At 36.6% G+C, this 24063-nt stretch overlaps 1 protein-coding gene across 2 annotated transcripts in view; it reads left to right on the top strand.

The window, feature by feature from the left end:
• rrp1 (ribosomal RNA processing 1) overlaps positions 1-23604 on the top strand; it is a 52382-nt gene extending 28778 nt beyond the window's left edge. Inside the window, exons 13-16 of one of the 2 annotated variants that reach the window (XM_066707094.1) lie at positions 4790-5463; positions 5638-5802; positions 6965-7031; positions 23103-23604. In XM_066707094.1, the coding sequence (XP_066563191.1) occupies positions 4790-5463; positions 5638-5802; positions 6965-7031; positions 23103-23287 (1091 nt within the window). In that variant the 3' untranslated portion in view covers positions 23288-23604. The remainder of the gene's footprint in view (positions 1-4789; positions 5464-5637; positions 5803-6964; positions 7032-23102) is intronic. The other variant, XM_066707095.1, reaches the window with a different exon arrangement.
• The last annotated feature ends 459 nt before the right edge of the window (positions 23605-24063 follow it).

Below are 24063 nucleotides of genomic sequence, written 5' to 3'. Positions count from 1 at the left end.
GCAAGATTATATACTAACTTGGACTGTTAATAAATAAATAAATAAATAAACTGAGCTTTTACCCCTCACCAAAATGGCTTTTAAGCACCAAATACGTCGCTTCTTTTCATCCTTGCCGCCATCTTGGATTTTCTTTACCTAGCGTCATTAAAATGACGTTTTAAAACTTAACAAAAGTAAAAATATAATTAACCACTGTATTTAACATAGTACAAGACCCTTGTCTGACCTTTGGATCATATAGTTGATTACGTTGTTATCGATTTGTATGATCTACACCCCAAAACATTGTCAAATGGTGCGAATCCAGCATTTGGTGAAAAGCGGCAACGAAACACAGCTCCGCTCAGCCCCTCAGAGTGTTCAGTTTGGAATGCAGCAGCAGGGCGGCCAGAATACTGATGTATACCTTAAAAGTAAATAAATACATACATGTATATGGTTTATATAAGGTTTATTTATTATCAACTTATTGGTCATCTTTGTGTGTTATTAAAACTGCTTATTATTTCCAGAAGAATTGCAGTATGTTTGCAGGAAAGTTTGTTGATTTCAAAACCACATTTTTTTTCAACAACAATGCGTCATCAAAGGTTTATTATGTTTTGTGCATATTATTATTATTATTATTATTATTATTATTATTATTATTATTATTAATCAAATTGAAAGCAGCGTCACCACACGAATCTGCTATGGCACTTAAATCTCCATATTTTCAATTTGTCAATGTCTGAAAGTTTATCGGTTTCTGCTTTAAACATGTCACTGTGTAAATTCTACATTTCAAAATATACAGTATACAATAATTTTGCATATAAATGAATACACTAAACCCAATTTGTACTTCACTAAATTATATTCCCAAAAATATATACTGCATTTGAGAAACGGGGGGTCATTTTATGTGAAGCACATGTAAGTAAATAATGAGCTTTTTCAAAATGTATAGATTCATACTTCATTGTATGAAGGGGATGGGGGAGCAGAGTTGCAACCAGATCGGGTGATTTTCAGCTTCTGTGTCCCTTTTTTTCGCATACGATTTCTACTATCATAAGAACATAAAGTGTGCAAACGAGAGGATTCGCCCCATCCTGCTCGTTTGGTGTCCATTAATAACTGAGATAAGTGATTCAAAAATAGGCTGGATCTGATCATTGGATGTTCCCAAATTGTTGCTTCAACCACATCGCTGGGGAGTTTGTTCCAGATTGTGATGACTCTCTATGTGAAGAAGTGTCTCCTGTTTTCAGTCTTGAATGCCTTTAAGACCATTTTCCATATAATATTACCCAAAGTAAAATATAAAAGCTTTCATTTATATAATCTGGTCCGGATATTATTAGGCTGTTGTTCATGTGGATTTTAAGAGAACATAACAGCCAGCTACCCATCATCAAACTTCAAATGCCACATATTTGACATGGCAAATGTCACCAAAACTGTTAAAATCGGAAATTAACAAGTTTCTTGTGAGGAATTTCAAAACTAGGCTTTGAAAAACAAATCACATGCAATGTACAACATCAAGTACAGTGAAACTTTCATACAGCATAGCACCTTGAGACCATAAAATGTGTTATAACCGAGGTATGCAATAACCAGGTATTGTACTGTAGCTGCACAACATCAGCAAATTAAAAAAGTACAGTACTGTAAAATCTAGTACATATACATTGTATGTAAAGTAGTATAAATGTTTATTGCATTAGAAACTATTACTTCATGTTATAGTGCTGCACAAAACCGTATTTTATATGTACAGTATTAAATACGGTTTGTTAAAATAAATAGTTATGTACAGTACTGTGAATGAAAATGCAATGCCTCTGTACTGAATAGTATGTAGCATATATTGTTAATTTACACATCATAGTATATTTGCATAAGACTACGGCAGCTTTACTGGATGTTTTGTAAGTTCATATTCAAAACTTACTGTACCACATACACATTTGTAAATCTGACAAACTTCAGCAAAACAGTAGCGAGCAAGCACTAAACAATACAATGCATTGCACTCGTACCGCAAAATAATTATTAAAAACGGCATTGTAATTAATGAATTTCTGTATAGAAACAAAACAATAAATGGCTATATTTTAAGAATATACTACTTGAGGCTCAGGAGCAAGTTGTTCCAAAACTTGGCAAATTGAGGACCAAACATTAGCCAAAATGGTTTAATAGAGGTATGCAAAAAAACATGAAGAGAAAGAAACTGTTGTATGGCGCATACAAAATGGATGGAGACAACAAAATACAAAGAATATGTTGAGCTGCAAAGAGATCTTAAGAAAGGGATCAGGAAAGCAAAGAGGGGAAATAGAAAGAAACATAGCTATTGGAGCCTTTGCTTTTTCTAATCTATATTAATGATCTGGACTCTGGGATAGTTAGCAAACTTATCAAATTTACAGATGATACTAAAATAGGTGGCTCAGCAGATACAATCTCGGCAGCACAGGCTATTCAAAGGGACTTGGATAATACTCAGTTGTGTGGGCTGACACCTGGCAGATGAAATTCAATGTGGACAAGTGCAAGGTAATGCATGCAGGTAAATAAAAAATGTCCACTATAATTACACTATGGGAGGAATAGAACTAGATGAAGTAATGCATGCGAAAGACCTAGGAGTCTATGTGGACTCCTCACTTTCTCCATCCAAACAATGTGGGGAAGCAATAAAAAAGGCAAACGGAATGTTAGGGTATTTTGTGAAAAGTGTAGAATTTAAAACAAGGGAAGTAATGTTAAGACTGTACAATGCAATAGTTAGACCTCATCTGGAATACTGTGTACAGTTCTGGGCACCACACTTCAAGAAGGATATTGCTGCTTTAGAGGCAGTTCAGAGGAGAGTAACCAGACTTATTCCAGGTCTGAAGGGAATGTCCTACTCGGAGAGACTGAGGGAACTGAACCTTTTCACCCTGGAACAGAGGAGACTATGTGGGGACCTGATTCAAGTCTTCAAAATCATGAAAGGCATCAACCACATCAAACCAGAGGAGCTTTTCCAGATCAGCAGGGACACACGCACCTGGGGACACAAATGGAAATTGGGCTTCAAGGCATTCAAAACCGAAAACAGGAGACACTTTTTCACAGAGAGAGTAGTCACAATCTGGAACAAACTCCCCAGCGATGTGGTAGAAGCTGAAAATTTGGGAACATTTAAAGTCAGACTGGATAGGATCCTTGGATCACTCAGATTTAATGGACACCAAACGAGCACGGTGGGTCGAATGGCCTCCTCTCGTTTGTAAACTTTGTTCTTATGTTCTAAAGGACACCTGACCATAAAGAAACATAAGCAGAATGCATGGTTCAACATTTAACTGTTTATTTGAAAGTGCAAATATTTCTAAATAATGTAAGTCACATTTTAGATTTATCTGTGCTTTCCCACTTTCTAGGAGAATTCTAGCTACATCAGTAGTGTCCTACTCCTCCATCATAGCTTGCCATATATTTTCGGTCCAATTATTTGCTTTGTTGTAAACTTCATTCTTCATGGTTAGACAAGCAGATGATAAGCTGTTCCATCAATCCACATGTATCTATACTGTTTCCATTGGTCAATGTAATTTTTAACGCACGTGGAATCGGATCGGATCAGATCGAATCGAACTCATTGACGCACCTCTGTAGAATGACAGTGACGGCCTCAGTGTGCAAGGTGGGATACGGATTCACACTAGTTATTTTTTCTCTTTTCACGATGGTAAATATTGGATGCAACATCAGATCCATTGTTCAAAGGGCTAAATGCAACTTTGACCCTGGCCAATTGTGCACCCTGTGTGACCGCACTATTCGCCCCCCCTCCAGTGTTTCCTCACTATTCCAGAAACGGTTCAGCCATTGACCATGGTCGGAGATTAAACAAAGTAATCACGTCTTTGACTTTATGAAACTTGAGCATCGATTCAATCTCTATATCTGCATAGACAAAATATAGACCATTTTAATTTGCACAGACCTAACTCCCCCAAGATATTCACCAGACTGCAAGAAAGCAAAAGTATATTCTTACCACTATTGAAAGTTTACCCGCCTGGCTTTTCTCCTGCAAAGTCGAGTACAGACTCCGTTAAATTCAGATTGCTTCCACAAGGTTTCCAAACGTTATAATTACTTTCTCCTGGTTTTTTCTTTAAAATAATTATAACCTCTCAGAGGCTTTCTGCACTGTCACTCTACTTAGTCCTGTCTTCACTGATTGGGACATTTACTTCCGCTTGAAGTGAGGCTTTGGAAACCAGCGCTGGTAGGATAGAACTGCTCTGGGGTCAGAACATGTATAAGATGTATAAGACATTAGTTTTGACAGGTTTGTAACCTTGGAGACGTCTTGTCCTGTGTGGCTGCGCACACTTGCTCACTGGTGAGCCCTGTCTAAATGTGTGCATGTATTTACAAAATTGATGGGACAATGGGCTGCTTGTTTTTGTTTTTTTTTCAATATCGCAGTCCAGTCATGTGTGCAGGATGAGAGGGCAACGCGCATATCAGGCACAGAGTTCAGTCTATTTCTGCACTTTGTCTTTACTCGCCAAATGGAAAATCCCATATCGCATTTACAAGTCATTGTGAAAGGCAAAAGCATCCGAATGCTAACTTTACTTAGCACTGGATATTCCAATGAGATGCATTCGCACAACATTTTTTTGCTCACACTGTAGAGCCCTGTCTACACAAGTGACCAGCACATACTGTTATTTAAACCATTAATTTGTCCATACCCCATAATGAAGAATGACATTTTATTTTTTGACAGGCAAAAAGAAAACTGCTGTGAAGACATCCATGCTGCAGGAACAAAATGAATCTATGTTGCAGGACATGGAGCCGATTGAGGCAACTAATACCTTGACCAAGAAGAAAAGAAAGAAAAAAGGCAGGAGAAAGTCTGAGATGGATAAGAATACATTACTGAAATCTCCTGTGGTGAGCAAAGAACCAGGTCCTGTAGGGTTTACTGAGTCAAAGCTAGTGCACGCTCAACCTTTAGTTCAAAAGGCCAACAAGAAGAAGAAACGGAAACTGGAGCAGGCTGGCCCCGAAGATTATGTCTGTGATGTGACTGGGCAGACAGGGAATGGAGAAAAGCAGAATACAGAGAAGCTCAAGAAAGTGAAGATGCAGGAGTGTCTGCAGACCCAGGAAGAATACAAACAACAAGGTGTCCCTGAGGAGTTGACTTCTTCTGAAATTAAGAGAACGCAGAAGAAGCAACGGCAGATGATTCAGACAGCTATGGAGAGCACACAGGTGCACATCTCTACAGACCACAGAGGTGCAGAAGACATGGTTCCGTTCACATCAGCAACAGCAGAGCAGGAGGAAATGAGCCAAGTAAAATCGAAAAAGAAAAGGAAGCTGGTGGAGACTGAGCCCAGCAATCTCAATGGCCATAGAGGAAGCAAGGGCAAGAAAAACAAAAAGATAATTGTAAGTCACTATTGGCTGTCCAAGCAGCTCACTTACTACAGCTTTTAATATATCCCCACCTCTAGACGTGGTTCTCATAAATTATTGAAATCAGTAGAAACAGAAAACATAGATGGTGAGTGTCAAGGTTTGTTTTGCAAACAGATATTTTAAATCTTCTCTTGTTTGTTGTAGGACAGCCCATCCATTTTGATCTCCGGAAACGCCAAAAAGTCACTCAAAAATCCCAAGTCAAAACCGGAGACTGATTTTGTGAAATTTGAAACTCCCTCCATACCTGCACCATTGTTCTTCAGAAAAGCCAAAGGAAGCCCTTGTACTGCAGTAAAAAAAACACAGGTATGTGTGTGTATCTATAGATCTCCACCTGTGTATCTCTCTCGATCTTGGGAAGGTCTTCATCTAGCAGTAGATTTGATATGGGTATATATGTATTCTATATATATATACACACATACATCCATTTGTGAATAATCGCACAAACTGTTGTCACCTTCTCACCAAGCTGCTTGGCAATGGTCTTGTAGCCCATTCCAGCCTTGTGTAGGTCTACAATCTTGTCCCTGACATCCTTGGACAGCTCTTTGGTCTTGGTCATGGTGGAGAGTTTGGAATCTGATTCATTGTTTGCTTCTGTGGACAGGTGTCTTAGTGCTCCTAATCTCAGCTCATTACCTGTATAAAAGACACCTGGGAGACCGAAATCTTGATGATTTGATAGGTGATCAACTACTTATTTCCCTTATTAACATGCAAATCAATGTATAACTTTTTTTGAAATGCATTTTTCTGGATTTTGTTGTTATTCTGTCTCTCACTGTTAAAATACACCTACCATTAAAATTATAGACCATTTCTTTGTCAGTGGGTAAACGTACAAAATCAGCAGGGGATCAAATACTTTTGTATGTATGTATATGTGTGTGTGTATGTATGTATATATATGTATAGGTGTGTGTGTGTGTGTATGTATGTGTATATATATATATATATATATATATATATATATATATATATATATATATATATATATATATATATATATATATATATAGATTGAAAATAAACCGATAAAATAAACCATTAGAGATGGAGAAGAGAAAAACAAACTTCTATAGGATTGCAGATTGTTATAGGACAAAATAAACCTCTGGGGGTCCATGGCGTAGGGCTGAGACCTAATGGTTGCCTCTGCTCCGGGCAGTATAATTTATGAGACTGCAGCAAGAAGATAAGAAATTTCTTAGGTGGTGCTGTGCAGTCTTGCCTCTAGGAGGGCCGCCTTGCCGGCCCTCTGGAGGGAATGGTACGTCATCGGGCATTAGGTGGGGATGACTCGTCAGCCCCTCGGAGGTAGGCTTTTGGTGGAAGATAGAGATTGACAGAATACATTGTTGCAGAGCAAGTCCACTCCACTACTGAAATATGATGAATGCAGTGAATTATTTTTGTTGAAGGTATTTGATTACAAAAATTGTTAACAGGTTTTTTTTTTCTGCAGGGATTTCAGACGCCAAAGTCAGAGTCTAAGAAAGTCACCTTTGGGCTGAAGAATAACAAAACGGCAGGTACATTTGATATTTTAGATTCCCTGTGATTTCTTGAATTGAACCATCCAAATGGTATTTCCTGGAATGGCTGTAGGGCGACAGCGAAGGTTCTGGGTAAAAATATGTGCGGTTAATAGGTCAAGAGCTTGAAAGCGAACAAAGAAAAGTAGTTATATGGGAATAATTAGGAACAATAACTGAATATGCATTAAATACTGATTAATATGCAAAGCTAGCAGATTATATTGGCTACTGAATTATCAACAATATAGCTAATGAGTCCATTTCCACCTCACCACTACTGTAACCTTGTGGTTGACTCTCAGAAACAGGAAGGTTTGTTACCAATATAGTAATGATTACCTCCTTCCCTAAAAGTGTCAAGACATGGAAATTCACATGATAATGGGGGTCAATTGGATCTTTATGTATTTTCAGGAGTTAACAGAATGCTGGTCGGACTGGATGGTCTACATTTAAGAAATCAAATTTGAGTTTTACTAATCCAACAATTTTTACAGGCTTGATCTAAGCTTAGATTGTTTTTTTCCTTAACATTAGAGGTAGGGGCAGCTTTTAACTCAATATAGAAGTTGTCATCCCTCAGATTAGAAATGTTATCTAATCTAAAATTTTTCAAAATCTATTTTGCACTACAACTTGCATTACAACAACGGCTCCACCTTTATCCGCAGGTTTGACTGATTTTGTGTTATGAAACAATTGCTTTGTGTGGGTACTGACATTTTGTGTTATGTTAATGTGTATTCAGAATGAATTCTAAATGTATGTTTTCAAAATATGAAAGTGACCAACACTATTGTTTTCACTACTGTTGCTATTCATATCTGCAAATTTCATACTCTGCAGCCTCTGACTAATGTCACCAATGGTCTTTTCAAAGATGTCTTTGAACACGTGGCTCAGTTGGTTTTCTTCTGCACAGTGATCCATCAGATTGCAGCATGTGATTAAATAAATTGTGTACAGTACCTCACACTAGGGCTGCTTGATTATTTTAGTAATCGAGTATTCTACTGATTTATTCCATCGATTAATCAAGTAATTGGATAAGAAATACTTTTGACTTCTTAAAGAGCAATAGTAAATGTACAAAAGGGAAAAGACGGATCTCTTAAAATGAACAACGTATTGGTTTCCTTTTTAGAAAAATCTAAATTTGTATTGCTTAAATTGCATATAATATCTGTCAAAACTAAACCCATTTAGTGCATTTAAGTGTCATATAACATTCTGGGTTTTAAAGAAAACATTTTCTGAAATGCAAAAACAAATACTTTAACCTAAACACAACCTAAAACTAAGGCATACATTTAAATAATTAATACATAAACATTGCTTTAAGTTGGTTTAGCTTAACTTTCAGAACTACAAGTTTCAACCTAACTACAGCTCAGGCATAACCCTTTACTGTCTTAGAAGGCTTTGTGGCATTTGTAGGAGGCCCAAAAAAAACTTCTGGCAGGATCGTATCTACTGGATGAGGTAGATATGGTGTGTGTGTGAGATCATAATAACATGAATGAAGCTCAGACTTTCACAAATTGACTGCAGCATTTTATTTTCTCTGGTTATTTTCTTGAGCAAAACTTAGCTAACTTAGGGACATCATAACTAGCCAACATATTGATTTAAGTTCTTAACTAGCCATTACATATAGCCGTAATTAACGCACATTCTTCACTATCTCAACTAGCAATCATATTGAAATGCTAATGTTCTCGTTACCTTGTTTCTAGTCCACATTGTGGACTGGACGCGTAGACTGGATGTTTTCTGCTGAGATGTCATGCTATTGTGGTAGGCAAGTTCGGTTTAACAATAGACACACTGTACAGAGTTTTTTCAGCATAAAATGATCCCAAACCTTGGACACTTTGTCGTTTTCTATGGCCTGTGTCTTTGCCTCGCTCCTTGGTATTTTCTCTCCCTTCCTCCATTTTGCAATCTGCACCATCAAATCACGATTACCTCACGTATCCACAGCGTAAGTGCGTTGTGCAACAGTAATAATCTGTGCAAAACGGTGAACACTGAGCAGTACGGATTAAACAAAGCTTTGATGCAAATAATTTGCATCAATGATTTTTAATAATCGAGTTACTCAAGTTTCTCGAGTAATCGTTTCAGCCCTACCTCTCACACTATAGTTTAGCAAGTCGGTACACTTTGCAATTTTTTTTCTTAGTGCTGCAGGTTTTAATTCACTTTTTTTTTTTAATGATGGGTAATATTGTCATCACGATACCAGATTTAATATCACAATACTCAATAACGAAATTAAACTTGATACCAAAACGATACCACGACAAATAAATGAATACATAAATTATATAGAATAACCCATGGGCTTTTCTTTTCTTTTTTCAAACACTGAACACTATGCTGATAACTGGGTAGAAAAAACTAACTATAAAACTACAACACCATAGTAAATAACAAAATATAATTTCTCACAAGCAGGTAATTTGTTACAGAACAGCAACATTGTTTTTTTAAGGAATTAAGCATTATAATTGAATACAAAACACAATCTTCAACATGTATGGATACCTGCGAAAAGGTTTTGAGTGAAAAATACATACTTTTTAAATTCTATGGAATTCTACACTGAAGCATTACTGAAAACAGTCACTCCTTCCTCCAATGTGTACATGACATTTTGAAAATATATATTTTTAGTGGACATTTGTGGGTTTTGTAGGGACAGGAAACCGTAAGGGGGTCCTCTTTAATATCAGTATGTTAAAGTCCCCCAAAATATTAATTTAGATAAGTTTTCGCTAAATTTAGTCATAAAAATTGAATAGAAGCATGGTGGCCTAAGAAACGCTATCAACTGAAAAGGATGATGAAGCCTACTAACTATTAGTGAATTTCAAAAGATGTGTAGTTATCTAAGGGTTTATTGAACAGGCGCAGGTCTGTGCGGTAGATGCTGGCTACCCACCATGGCATGATGTACGGGCTTTACAGTGAGGGAAAAAAGTATTTGATCCCCTGCTGATTTTGTAAGTTTGCCCACTGACAAATAAATGATCAGTCTATAATTTTAATGGTAGGTGTATTTTAACAGTGAGAGACAGAATAACAACAAAAAAATCCAGAAAAACGCATTTCAAGAAAGTTGTAGATTGATTTGCATGTTAATGAGGGAAATAAGCATTTGACCCCTTCGACTTAGAACTTGGTGGCAAAACCCTTGTTGGCAATCACAGAGGTCAGATGTTTCTTGTAGTTGGCCACCAGGTTTGCACACATCTAAGGAAGGGATTTTTCACCCACTCCTCTTTGCAGATCCTCTCCAAGTCATTAAGGTTGCGAGGCTGACGTTTGGCAACTCAAACCTTCAGCTCGCCCTACAGATTTTCTATGGGATTAAGGTCTGGAGACTGGCTAGGCCACTCCAGGACCTTAATGTGGCTCAAGAAGAAGCACTCCTTTGTTGCCTTGGCTGTGTGTTTTGGGTCATTGTCATGCTGGAATACCCATCCACAACCCATTTTCAATGCCCTGGCTGAGGGAAGGAGGTTCTCACCCAAGATTTGACGGTACATGGCCCTGTCCATCGTCCCTTTGATGCAGTGCAGTTGTCCTGTCCCCTTAGCAGAAAAACACCTCCAAAGCATAATGTTTCCACCTCCATGTTTGACGGTGGGGATGGTGTTCTTGGAGTCATTCCTCCTCCTCCAAACACGGCGAGTTGAGTTGATGCCAAAGAGCTCGATTTTGGTCTCATCTGACCACAACACTTTCACCCAGTTCTCCTCTGAATCATTCAGATGTTGGCAAACTTCAGATGGGCCTGTACATGTGCTTTCTTGAGCAGGGGGACATTGCGGAGGCTGCAGGATTTCAGTCCTTCACGGCGTAGTGTGTTACCAATTGTTTTCTTGGTGACTATGGTCCCAGCTGCCTTGAGATCATTAACAAGATCCTCCCGTGTAGTTCTGGGCTGATTCCTCACCGTTCTCATGATCATTGAAAATCCACGAGGTGAGATCTTGCATGGAGCCCCAGACCGAGGGAGTCTGACAGTTATTTTTCGTTTCTTCCATTTGCGAATAATCGCACCAACTGTGGTCACCTTCTCACCAAGCTGCTTGGCGATGGTCTTGTAGCCCATTCCAGCCTTGTGTAGGTCTACAATCTTGTCCCTGACTTCCTTGGCCATGGTGGAGAGTTTGGAATCTGATTGATTGATTGCTTCTGCGGACAGGTGTCTTTTATACAGGTAACGAGCTGAGATTAGGAGCTCTCCCTTTAAGAGAGTGCTCCTAATCTCAGCTTGTTACCTGTATAAAAGACACCTGGGAGCCAGAAATCTTCCTGATTGATAGGGGATCAAATACTTACTTCCCTCATTATCATGCAAATCAATTTACAACTTTTTTGAAATGCGTTTTTCTGGATTTTGTTGTTATTCTGTCTCACTATTAAAATACACCTACCATTAAAATTATAGACTGATCATTTCTTTGTCAGTGGGCAAACGTACAAAATCAGCAGGGGATCAAATACTTTTTTCCCTCACTGTATATATAGATAGAGATATAGGTATATAGAGATGTGTGTATATATATATATATATATATGTATATGTATATATATATATGTATATGTATATGTATATATATATGTATATATATATGTGTATATATATATATGTATATATATATGTGTATATATATATATGTATATATATATATGTGTATATATATATGTGTATATATATATGTGTATATATATATATGTATATATGTATATATGTATGTATATATGTGTATATATGTATATATGTATATATATATGTATATATGTATATATGTGTATATATATATATATGTATATATATACACTCACCTAAAGGATTATTAGGAACACCTGTTCAATTTCTCATTAATGCAATTATCTAACCAACCAATCACATGGCAGTTGCTTCAATGCATTTAGGGGTGTGGTCCTGGTCAAGACAATCTCCTGAACTCCAAACTGAATGTCTGAATGGGAAAGAAAGGTGATTTAAGCAATTTTGAGCGTGGCATGGTTGTTGGTGCCAGAGGGGCTGTTCTGAGTATTTCACAATCTGCTCAGTTACTGGGATTTTCACGCACAACCATTTCTAGGGTTTACAAAGAATGGTGTGAAAAGGGAAAAACATCCAGTATACGGCAGTCCTGTGGGCGAAAATGCCTTGTTGATGCTAGAGGTCAGAAGAGAATGGGCCGACTGATTCAAGCTGATAGAAGAGCAACTTTGACTGAAATAACCACTCGTTACAACCGAGGTATGCAGCAAAGCATTTGTGAAGCCACAACACGTACAACCTTGAGGCGGATGGGCTACAACAGCAGAAGACCCCACTGGGTACCACTCATCTCCACTACAAATAGGAAAAAGAGGCTACAATTTGCACAAGCTCACCAAAATTGGACAGTTGAAGACTGGAAAAATGTTGCCTGGTCTGATGAGTCTCGATTTCTGTTGAGACATTCAGATGGTAGTCAGAATTTGGCGTAAACAGAATGAGAACATGGATCCATCATGCCTTGTTACCACTGTGCAGGCTGGTGGTGGTGGTGTAATAGTGTGGGGGATGTTTTCTTGGCACACTTTAGGCCCCTTAGTGCCAATTGGGCATCGTTTAAATGCCACGGCCTACCTGAGCATTGTTTCTGACCATGTCCATCCCTTTATGACCACCATGTACCCATCCTCTGATGGCTACTTCCAGCAGGATAATGCACCATGTCACAAAGGTCGAATCATTTCAAATTGGTTTCTTGAACATGACAATGAGTTCACTGTACTAAACTGGCCCCCACAGTCACCAGATCTCAACCCAATAGAGCATCTTTGGGATGTGGTGGAACGGGAGCTTCGTGCCCTGGATGTGCATCCCACAAATCTCCATCAACTGCAAGATGCTATCCTATCAATATGGGACAACATTTCTAAAGAATGCTTTCAGCACCTTGTTGAATCAATGCCACGTAGAATTAAGGCAGTTCTGAAGGCGAAAGGGGGTCAAACACAGTATTAGTATGGTGTTCGTAATAATCCTTTAGGTGAGTGTGTATATATATATGTATGGATATATATGTGTATATTTATATAGAGATAGATAGATATGTATGTGTGTATATAGATGGATAGATGTGTGTGTGTGTGTGTGTGTGTGTGTGTGTGTGTGTGTGTGTGTGTGTGTGTGTGTGTATATATATACACACACACACATAATATGGGAACACAGAACACACATTTCCACAAATTGTATGCAGCAACGACTCAATTTGGAACACAAAAACAAGAAATTTGAAGTAAAAATGTAAACAAACAGCACATTTATATGTTTATATTCAATTCAGGGGGAAATCCATCTGGTATGGGTTGCTTATTCACACAGTGAATTGTATACTCTCTTTAGAGTGATTGGAATGTTTTTGCCATCATTCATCTTAAATATGAAAGTTTCCAAAAACTGCATAGTTTTCTTTAACCCCTTTGGGTATTCAATGCCAAACACATAATACAGTGTGAAGACTGCACTCAATGCAAAGGAGATGTCTATGCTTGGGTCCTCACTGAGAACCTGCATGCTGTCCATGTGCAGCTAAATTCTCTCTGCCTTCAGTTGATGTCCTTCAGCACAATTACACAGGTTCATTATAGGGGTTGGCACATCTGGCACCTAAGAAACCAATAAATCATGTTCTTGTTTGAATAATGTTTTTTTATTTAAACTTTATGTGACTTTGAGAACACATTTGAGAATAAAATCACTTTTCCAAGTAAAATCTGATCAAGAAAGGCAGTAGCACTACAATAAAACAATACACAGAATACAACTAAGATAAGAGTAATGTCTGTTAGTAAATAATGTTGAGATGCATTGAGACCATCTTCTATTAAGAAGACAAAATACAGATCAGATTTACAGGTAATTGAAAATAATGTATAGTGCTTTAAAGGTAAGCTTGAATGTGTTTTAGAGAAAAAAAACATACAAAGTTATATCTTTTTAAAATATACAATAGTTTTCATTTTATATACCTATGATATATATTTTTTGCCCAAGATAACCTTTAAAACAGTGCAAATCTATTGAATTATTTCTAATTTGAGTTTGATATGTACCTCTTCAACTGTAAACAACAGAGACTCATCTTCTCTGAAGAGGGATGGCAAGAGTAAAATCGCAGCCCCCAATTGGAGTCCTGAAAGGCAATATACAGAACATATTTAAAACACATGGACATTTTACATGGGATCCAAATCCAGTCTACATGGGTTACAGTGTCTTCTGATTTTGGTAATATTTGATCTGTCAGTTAGTAAACTGGCTATATGATTCAATCAACTAGAACAAAAAATGCACTTTTGATATCCCTTCTTATGTAAATGTAGTTCGTCATATTTTGATGTACTGTATTACAATTTTGTCATTATCACGTGCCCTCCAGGATAATTCATACCCTTGATACAAGGTAACAAATTTGGTTTTGGCAAAAAATGTGAGTATACATTCAATATTTGTTGTATAATTAAATTAAAACATGAACAATTGTAAAAGACTTGGTATTTTATATCGCAAAGATTGAGTAGCTTAGACCAGTTACACACAAAAATGAAGTCTGACATGAATATTAAAATACATTTTTAAAAAGTAATTTTTCAGCATTCATAAGTAATTTGAATAGGTCAAAGGCAAACTGGTGCAATGATGTAATTCAGAATGTATGAGACCGATTATAAGGTTTACTAATCAGAAACATTAACCTTTCTGCTCACGTTCATCCTGACAGTCTTGAAGAAGGTAAAGACACTGATCCTTCAACTTCGATGTAAGCGCTATTTTCAGATTTTGAGGTGCCATCTTGTTCAGCGGTGTTATGACTATAAAGTCTGTGAAATCCATGAGTGCTCCTCATCTTTTCCTTTAGTAATTCTAGACTTGGGCCTTGCTCTTTCAGCCTCAGCTGCCATTGCTCCGATATGGCCTGCAATACTCCTCTCATCCTCTCCCAAGTCACTGGCCTCTCCTCTTGACTGTAATAAACAATTTAAATTCACAACTACAGCAAGTACAGATTAAGTAAAATTATAATGATAATAATTAAAATGAATAAACATTTATCGTCTCAATGTTCAGCTCCCACATGCTCATTCCATTCAAAATTTTATTTAATAACAATGCCATTACGACTAGCCTGCAAGTTCGCTTGAGTGTTACTGGCTCATGGCTGGATGATTGCCGCTTTCGACCTGATCCGGCCACTTTGAATTTATTTTACATTTTTTGCACTTCTATTTCATTTACAAGAGACTGTCTCTCCTTTTTAAATGTATTTTTTTTAAGATTCATGAAGTGAATCCTATTGGAGAAAATAAATACATAAAAATGCACTAGATTACAAATTCATTGTTTCAATTAACAAAAACAAGAACTTAAGAACTTACCTACTAAGGATTATAAGAACATAAGAATGTTTACAACGAGAGGATACCTTTCGACACATTGTGCTCGTTTGGTGTCCATTAATAACTGAGTGATCCAAGGATCCTATCCAGTCTATTTTTAAATGTTTCCAAATTTTCTGCTGGGGAGTTTGTTCCAGATTGTGACAACTCTCTGTGTGAAGAAGTGTCTCCTGTTTTCTGTCTTGAATGCCTTGAAGCCCAATTTCCATTTGTGTCCCCGGGTCCGTGTGTCCCTGCTGATCTGGAAAAACTCCTCTGGTTTGATGTGGTCGATGCCTTTCATGATTTTAAAGACTTGAATCAAGTCCCCACGTAGTCTCCTCTGTTCCAGGGTGAAAAGGTTCAGTTCCTTCAGTCTCTCCAAATAGGACATTCCCTTCAGACCTGGAATAAGTCTGGTTGCTCTCCTCTGAACTGCCTCTAGAGCAGCGATGTCTTTCTTGAAGTGTGGTGCCCATATACAATGTATAATATATAATTATACATTGCCACATATCTGATTTTTTTGCTATTCTTCAGTCTTTAGTTTACTGAATAATAATATTTTTAAAATATATAGTATGCTTACAGACCCTAAACATAACATTACTGCAAAAAAAAAAAAAATATATATATATATATATATATATATATATATATATATATATATATATATATATATATATATATATATATATATAAATATATATATATATATATTTATATATATATATATATATATAAAGGGTCACGTGAAAAGAAAAAGCTTTTACTAGTTGTGTTGTCAACATGATCATACTCTGTGCATTAACATATAATGTATTTTAACTTACATTGTGGCATGGCTGAGGTGATCAAACAGCACTTGCAGCAATGTCATTTTGATTGTTTTTTTTGGCAGACTTCAATTCAGCATCCTGATTTTGCAGGGCAGTCCTCAGCAAAGGTGGAAACGTGGGCAAAGCTCCTACAACCTCAAGATTTCCACCTGCACCATGCAGTGGAACTTGCAGGTTTTCATTATAAGTCACTGGCAGGACTCTAAAGCATAACAAATAATTGTGCATCAAAATTAAAAACAAAAATATTCATCACTGAATTAAAGTTGTTAGAAGCATGATTCAAATCTTGTGTGCAATCAGAGACTTTTAAATTATGTTCCACAAGAAAATAGTCACAAAAGAGACTACAATTTATGACGTAGTAACATCTATTGGCTTACGTCTGTTACCTGACAACAGGAACTGCAGCACTAATCTTGAGCTCTTCCAGGACTTTAAGAAATTGTGCTTGCTTCCTGATTGTGGGCAGTAGCCTTTCAGTCATCCTCTCTGTCATGACTCCTAATGTAGGCCCATCTATTTCATGCTCTGCATAAACCCTCCCAGTCACAAACAAACGACTGGCGGTAAAAGAGTCTCGCACGGAGCCTTTTTTTTTTTTTGACATCGATATGGATTAATCCAATTTTAACAAAAGCACGAACAATATTCGCCCAGATTATAAACTGCAGGTTCCGTGGTTGGAGAAGTGTTTATAACTTATAAATTTCGGCAGTTTACAGCTGAAACATGGTGTATGTATTTAATTAAATTATTTAGTAACATATAAGAATGAATAAACATGAGAATCACATACGCTGAAATATTTACGGTCTGCTGTTTTGTTATCTGAAATGAGTGGGGAAGGAACACGTATATATGTGTATATATGTATATATATATGTATATGTATGTATGTATGTATGTATGTGTATATATATATATATATGTATGTATATATATATATATGTATGTATATATGTATATATATGTGTATATATATGTATATATATATATATGTATGTATATATGTATATATATGTGTATATATATGTATATATATATATATGTGTGTATATATATATGTGTGTATATATATGTATATATATATATATGTGTGTATATATATGTATATATATATATATGTGTGTATATATATATATGTGTGTGTATGTATATATATATATATATATATATATATATATATATATATATATATATATATATATATATATATATGTATGTATATATATGTGTATATATATATATGTGTGTATGTATATATATATATGTATATATGTGTGTATCAGACAGACAAGTTCATAACGTAGTTTTTTTACAGTAAGTTGCAAGAAACTAACTTTAAAACATTTACTTTTAAATATCCATTTATTAACAGTCTGTATTTTTAAAGATTAAAAAACGTCAATGAAAGAACTGTTTCGTTTTAAAAACAAAGACCGAAAACAACACTACGTGCGATAGAGCCTGATGTGGAAAGGACTTTTGCGTCTATTTTATTCTTTATGCTTTACGTGATTGGAGACCGCATAATATATACACTTTTCTGTTAAGAGATATTAAGAAGAACTAAACGTGTATAGACAACATTATATTCAGACAAGCATTACGTTGATGTAAGAAAACATTTCCATGTGCAACAATAAAATAAATATTTGCTATTTATTATTGTTATTATTGTGATCATTAAGTGCTATTAGATATGCATATTAAACGGCACAACTTGACTCCCTTAACTTATTACTCTTACAGATTTCTAACTGCAAACAACACTTTTTGCTGTATTTTTAATTTAGTTAGCAGATGTCCTTAACCAGGGCAAGTTACAGTAAATTAACAAAAATACAAAATACACATTTCTGGATTAATCATACAGTAACAGCAGCTACAATATAGCAGGTTAATTTAACTAAAGTGTGCATCTTTCAATTATTGGTGTTTATGGACGCATTTATTAAACCAGTCCTTAATGTTTTATAGGGAAACCCAGATCTGCTGTATTTTTTTTTATTAATTCATTTAAATTGTCAATGGACACATGTTAACGTGTTTGCCTTCAAACTGATTGTCTCTGCGGGGCTGTTATACAACAGACTGCACATCATCCACAGACAACAGTCTGAAACAGCGTCCAGTTGTTCATAAAATGTTAATAAAATTGGCTGCTACCAATCCGATTATTATCCTTCAGTTTATTTTTAACTAGTCACGGCACTGCACCAGGGTCCTCTGAAACCAGTGTTCGGCAAGTTTTTAATACACTCGGATATTAACAGTAAGCAGTCATTGTTTCTGTACGTGGTTTTCACTCCATGCTGCTAATAAAACTAATTTCTTTGTGATCCCACATGGCACTTGAGATTATATCTTCCGACATAATGTAGCTGATCTCCTCCCTGTCTGTCTAAGACTAAAGAAAGTACAAGTACACAAAAAAGCTACTCAATTACAGGAACGAGAGTAGTTGTAATTTGTTACTTTCTTCCCCGGGGGAAGACATAATAGTTGCCTCAAAGGTTAACTCATGCAAGGATAAAATGAACACTCAGCCAGTGTTAATTTGGCAGCTATTTTTTATTTAGTTTTAGTCTTTTGACTAAAATGCTTATCAGTTTTAGTCACATTTTAGTCATTTCATCTTTCATTAGTTTTAGTTAATATTACTTGATGACAACTCCTGTAATTTTAGTCTAGTTTCAGTCAATGTAATTTGTCACGGTTAAGTCCACTTTTTTTTTTACTTCATTATGACCGTTATGCATTTTGTCTGATGCCAGATGTTTACATCAATTAGTGAATGGATGCAAAGCATAAACATTGATTTGACTTGAAATGTATTTGAAATCAAGTCACAAATTACTGTAATTCAAATGTTTTGAAAATAATAAGTTACAAGAACAGTATAGAAGCATATAGTGGACTTTACACAAATGCAAATGTCATCCCATTTTCATTTTTTATTATTATTACTCAATTTTCATAGCAGACACCCTTAGACTACAGTATATCACATTCTTTTTACATTTTACCAATTTATACAGCTGGGCATTCACTGGAACTGTCTAGGTAAAGTACCTTGCTCAAGGGTACAACAGCTGTCACGTTTCCCGGGGGGACTCAAGAACTGGGGACTAACAAGTGCAGTGCTGGATCGCGGGATGGTCAGACAGGCACGGGTTGGGTGCTGGCAGATCAGGGCAATACAGGAAACGCAGAAACGTGGTCGTGGTCACAGGCGTTGGTCGTGGGATCAGGCGTACAGACAGGCAAAGGCGAGACGGAGTCGTGGTTGGGAAATCAGGCAGGAGGTAAAGGGAACACGGAAAATGCCAGACACTGGGGAAACAAGGCTATGGGGAGCAGACACAAGGAGAAGGCTCAGAGTTGCAGTGACTACTGGCAAAACTTTGCCCAGACTGAGGGAAGTGAGGGGATTATAAGGGAACAGGAAACCAGGCTTGGGAGGTGCAGGGCAAATGGGAACAGAGGGTGGAAGCAAGAGTGCACAAGGGTGTACAGAATGTAAACAGACTGTTTGAATGATGAGAGCAGGGAGAAGGCAGGGAAATGGTGTCCCCTAGTGGGGATAGAGGGGGAGTGCTAGGGGACCATGACAACGGCAGTGTCCCCCAGCTGGGATTGAACCCACAAGCCTCCACTCCAGAGTCCACAGCCCTAACATTCCACATTCCACACACTTTTTTTTTTTTTTTGTCAAAATGCAAATATGATCATCCAATATGTATTTTTATATTTATTCAAATTTAAAATGGCTTTTCCATTTACATATAATTTTCAAACACTTTTCATTTTGTTAAGCCCTACTGTAGCCCAGCGTGAATTGTTCTTCATGTTGTATAACTTATAAGTTAACCAATTAGATCCTAACTTTACTGATTACCTGCACTTACCAGTCCTGTATTCAAACACAGGTGTTTAACTTCACACAATCTGTATCAACTTCACATTAAACCCAATACAGAAAACCACATCAAGCGTGTTCAACGTTTAGCGTAACAGGCTTGGGTACAATTCTGTCCCATTCTGTTGTGCAGATTTCCCCAGTTCTGCACAGATCTGCAGAATCCCACTGATCCCATTGGTGTAGGAGCACATAGCTACGCAGAACTGCGATTAAGCTGCGCTACACGAACACGATGACCGAGTCAACACATGCATGATTATTAGAACATGAAACAGCTCTGACCAGAAAAGTATTGTAATTTATGTCTATTAGTCTGGTTTAATTTTCGGTTTGACGCATTTTAGCCAAGTAAAATGGCGTTTATTTTTTATTTATTTATTTATTTATTTATTTTTTACAGTATTTCGTCTTTTTATTGTCACTGAAAATAGGTAATTGATTAATATTTTTCGTCTTTTTTTTTTTTTTTTTTTTTTTTTACTCAAGGAATTGTAAAAAATTGTACCAACTCGTGTTTTTGTATAATATGAAGTGTACTCTTGTTTGCCGTACAAACTGTTGTTTGCCAAGTGACTGGTATACAGTAAAAGCTGAGACTCATAGCTCTAATGCTGTCAATCATTCTCTGATGCAGGAAGAAAAAAAAAAAATCTCTCCCCCCACAACATTTTCATCCCCCCCACATTATGAATATTCGAGGGGGGGCGGGGGGCGGGGGGGGGCAATACTTGAGGGGTGTACTACGAAGCGAGGTAACTGGCTTATCCAGGTAACTTCAGGAGTAACTTTGTGAAGTTGTGTGTAACTTCCCAATTAACCCGTACTATGAAAGGTGGGTAAGTTTTTAGGCCATGTGTCCACCGAAGTCGGCGTATTATTTCAACTGTTTGCAATGGGAGCGCCACGTTTTTAAAATCGCCGGCAGCATGACGTGGCGCTGAGCGTCTTTTTCACGCTGAGCACTAGGTGTTTTTTTCTGGTCGCAGAGTTGAAAAATGTTCAACTTTGGGTAAAACGCAGCCCTCGTCACTGTCACTTTTTACCTAGCCGTCCAATCACAGTGGAGGAGGGGCAGGACAAATACCACACCGACCGTCCGTCCTCTCTCTCTACGTGCTTCAGCCTTCCCTCTACCTTGTGCCGACATTGTACATTCAGTATTTGTTAGCAACACAAACTATCTGCAATATTAGGTACTTCAACCCATGACTTCCGGATATTCCGCCCTCCTCCAGTTTTCACTCTACCTTTTTCTGTTTGCGGTGAACACATGAATAGGCTATTATAAGTGTAGGCTACACACCACATCTGTACTGTGTATTAATGATAAGAAGTATTAATGCACACTACTTGATATAAAAATATTCTATTTCATCCGGACTTGTTGCCAGGTGCACTTTCCACTGGGGTTGCAGCTGAAATGATTGTTAGAATGAAGTTATTCTTAACACAATAGCATTAAATTCATACAGATAACCCTACAGCCTAGGTGCTTTAGGGAGTAGATCTTAATTCATTAGCAGTTAGTAATGGGTCAATTTCAGAGATGTAGCCCATGTGTAGGCTAAAATTAACTAAATATGTGAAAACAATTAGGATTATTCAGTCTATTTTATGTGTCCTTACATCGCAATCTCAAAGACAAATCTCATGCATTGATGGTTTGAAAACTTGAGAGCTATGTATTACATAGGATGCGACAAGCAGACTTCTGCACAGAATCTGCCTGAAGTCTGAGCATTCATTAGTTAAATGGTTAGATTCTGTGCAGAATGACAAAAGTCTGTGCAACATGAACAGCACCCCATGTAAACAAGCTGACAGAGTGATGCCTGGTAGTTTCCTGAAGGAAGTTTGCTTACAGCCATGTAGCCACAGTTATAAAAAGGGATGCGATTCAAGAGTTGGAAAGACTACAACTGTCATGGGTAACTTTAGGATTTAATAAGACTGTTTTTGAATCGTTGTAGGACATTCAGAAGTTTTCAATCAATTCAATTTTTCAAAATAAAAACAAGAATGTAAGTGAGCAGGTTTTATTTGTGTAGCTAATGAATACATGCTGTATCTGTTTATGATTTACTAACTTTATTGAGGGTTTATGTAATGTGTAAGTGAATGCATCTGTTATTTATTATAGGGCTATTTGAGTTTAGCACAGCTTAAGTAGTGATTTCTTTATACTACCTAAAGTTTTTAAATATTTGATCAGACTAAAATTCAGATTTTTATACTGACAGGGGTTGTGATGCTTGATCAATGATTTAGATTATGACCACTAAATGGAATTAATGTGTTATAGGTATTGATATGTACACATACATTGCTGGTCATAGGGTAAAGGAAATGTAAGCTCATCCTGTGTCAAACTTCCTACAGATGGCAAGAATGAACATCTTGCTTGGGGAAATTAGAATAACAACATAGACTGATTTAGATTGGAATGGCTCTAGCATAATGACTGCCAGCAAAACACAGACATTCTTGGGTGATTTATATTTGCAGGGTTAACTAACAAATTTAGGAATTAACTAGTGGGTATCACAGTAGTATTGTAGTAGAAAACATTTGCAAAGCCATGACCCATTACATGCTGAGATATTTAGGTAATTATAGTTCAGGCATGGATGCATTTTCTCACATTATCCAACAAATTGGAAGAATAATTTTGATTTGCTGTGTAATATATAGTAATTCTCCTTGCAACACCCCCATGGGGGTTTCATATTAACCACCTGGGGGTTGAGGAACAAAATGGAAATTGAAAATCCAAAATGTTCATGTTTTTTCTATAATCACTGTGTATATTTTGAAACCATTTCTTTGTTCTCCTTCTTACAGAGTTCAAAAAAACAGACAAAAGCATTTTAGTGAGTCCAGAGGGAACATCACGTATTGCTTTTGACCCCACGCAGAAGCCCCTGTTTGGAGTCCTCAAGTCCCCAGCCATTAGGTTGAGCTCTCAGCTGAAGACCATGACTGCCTCCGCAGTGAAAAGAAGACCTTGTGCTGCTGACTTCTTCTAGACTCCTGGCAGACTTCTGTGCCTTCTATAAAAAAAATAAAAAAAAGGTTTAAAACATTTGGGGCATGAAAAACTGATTGTTTTCTGTAATTTAATTAAACGTGCATTTCTTTCTGAATCTTTTTTCTTCTGCATACTTTTAAAATTGTGTTGGGGAGAGGTCTCTGCAATTTTGGAATGTGTTTTTTTACAATTTTAATTTTAATTAATTTGAAATATTTACTTTACGAGGCATTATTAAGGAATAATAAGCACCAATTGTATTCACAAATAGTCGATGTAACATTTAAAAGAATAAACAACAAACTTCTGATCTAAGTTCTCAATGACTGAGTTCCTGAACTGAACCACAGGAATCCTCTGGACATGTCTTGGATCAATTCTAAACCGAAAAACAAAAAATAACTAAACTACAAGGCATTCAATAAATACAAGCAGTATTAATTCTTACAACTGTAATCTTGTCAGTATTGTGCACTTTTTAAGTAATGAGTTATAAGTTCCCTCCTGTCCTGTAGCCATTGAGTTATAGTTAAGGCTAATTCAGTGTCTTAGGAATACTAACAAAAAAACTTGTTTCTGTGGCATCTTCACACACTAAGCCTATATATAAGAATGAAACCGGTTAATTAAAGAGAAATGCAATACAATTCATTACATTTGCTACATAATGAATTAACCAACTGGCTACATATTGTAATTAAAATTAACTTTAAATAATTCTGTGATAAAGAAAATAAAAAGCCTATCATTTGATATTTTAAAATATTTTGAAAA

The sequence above is a fragment of the Amia ocellicauda genome, chromosome 6 (assembly GCF_036373705.1).
Source record: "Amia ocellicauda isolate fAmiCal2 chromosome 6, fAmiCal2.hap1, whole genome shotgun sequence".
NCBI lineage: Eukaryota > Metazoa > Chordata > Actinopteri > Amiiformes > Amiidae > Amia > Amia ocellicauda.
This window is presented reverse-complemented; position numbering and strand designations above follow the sequence as displayed.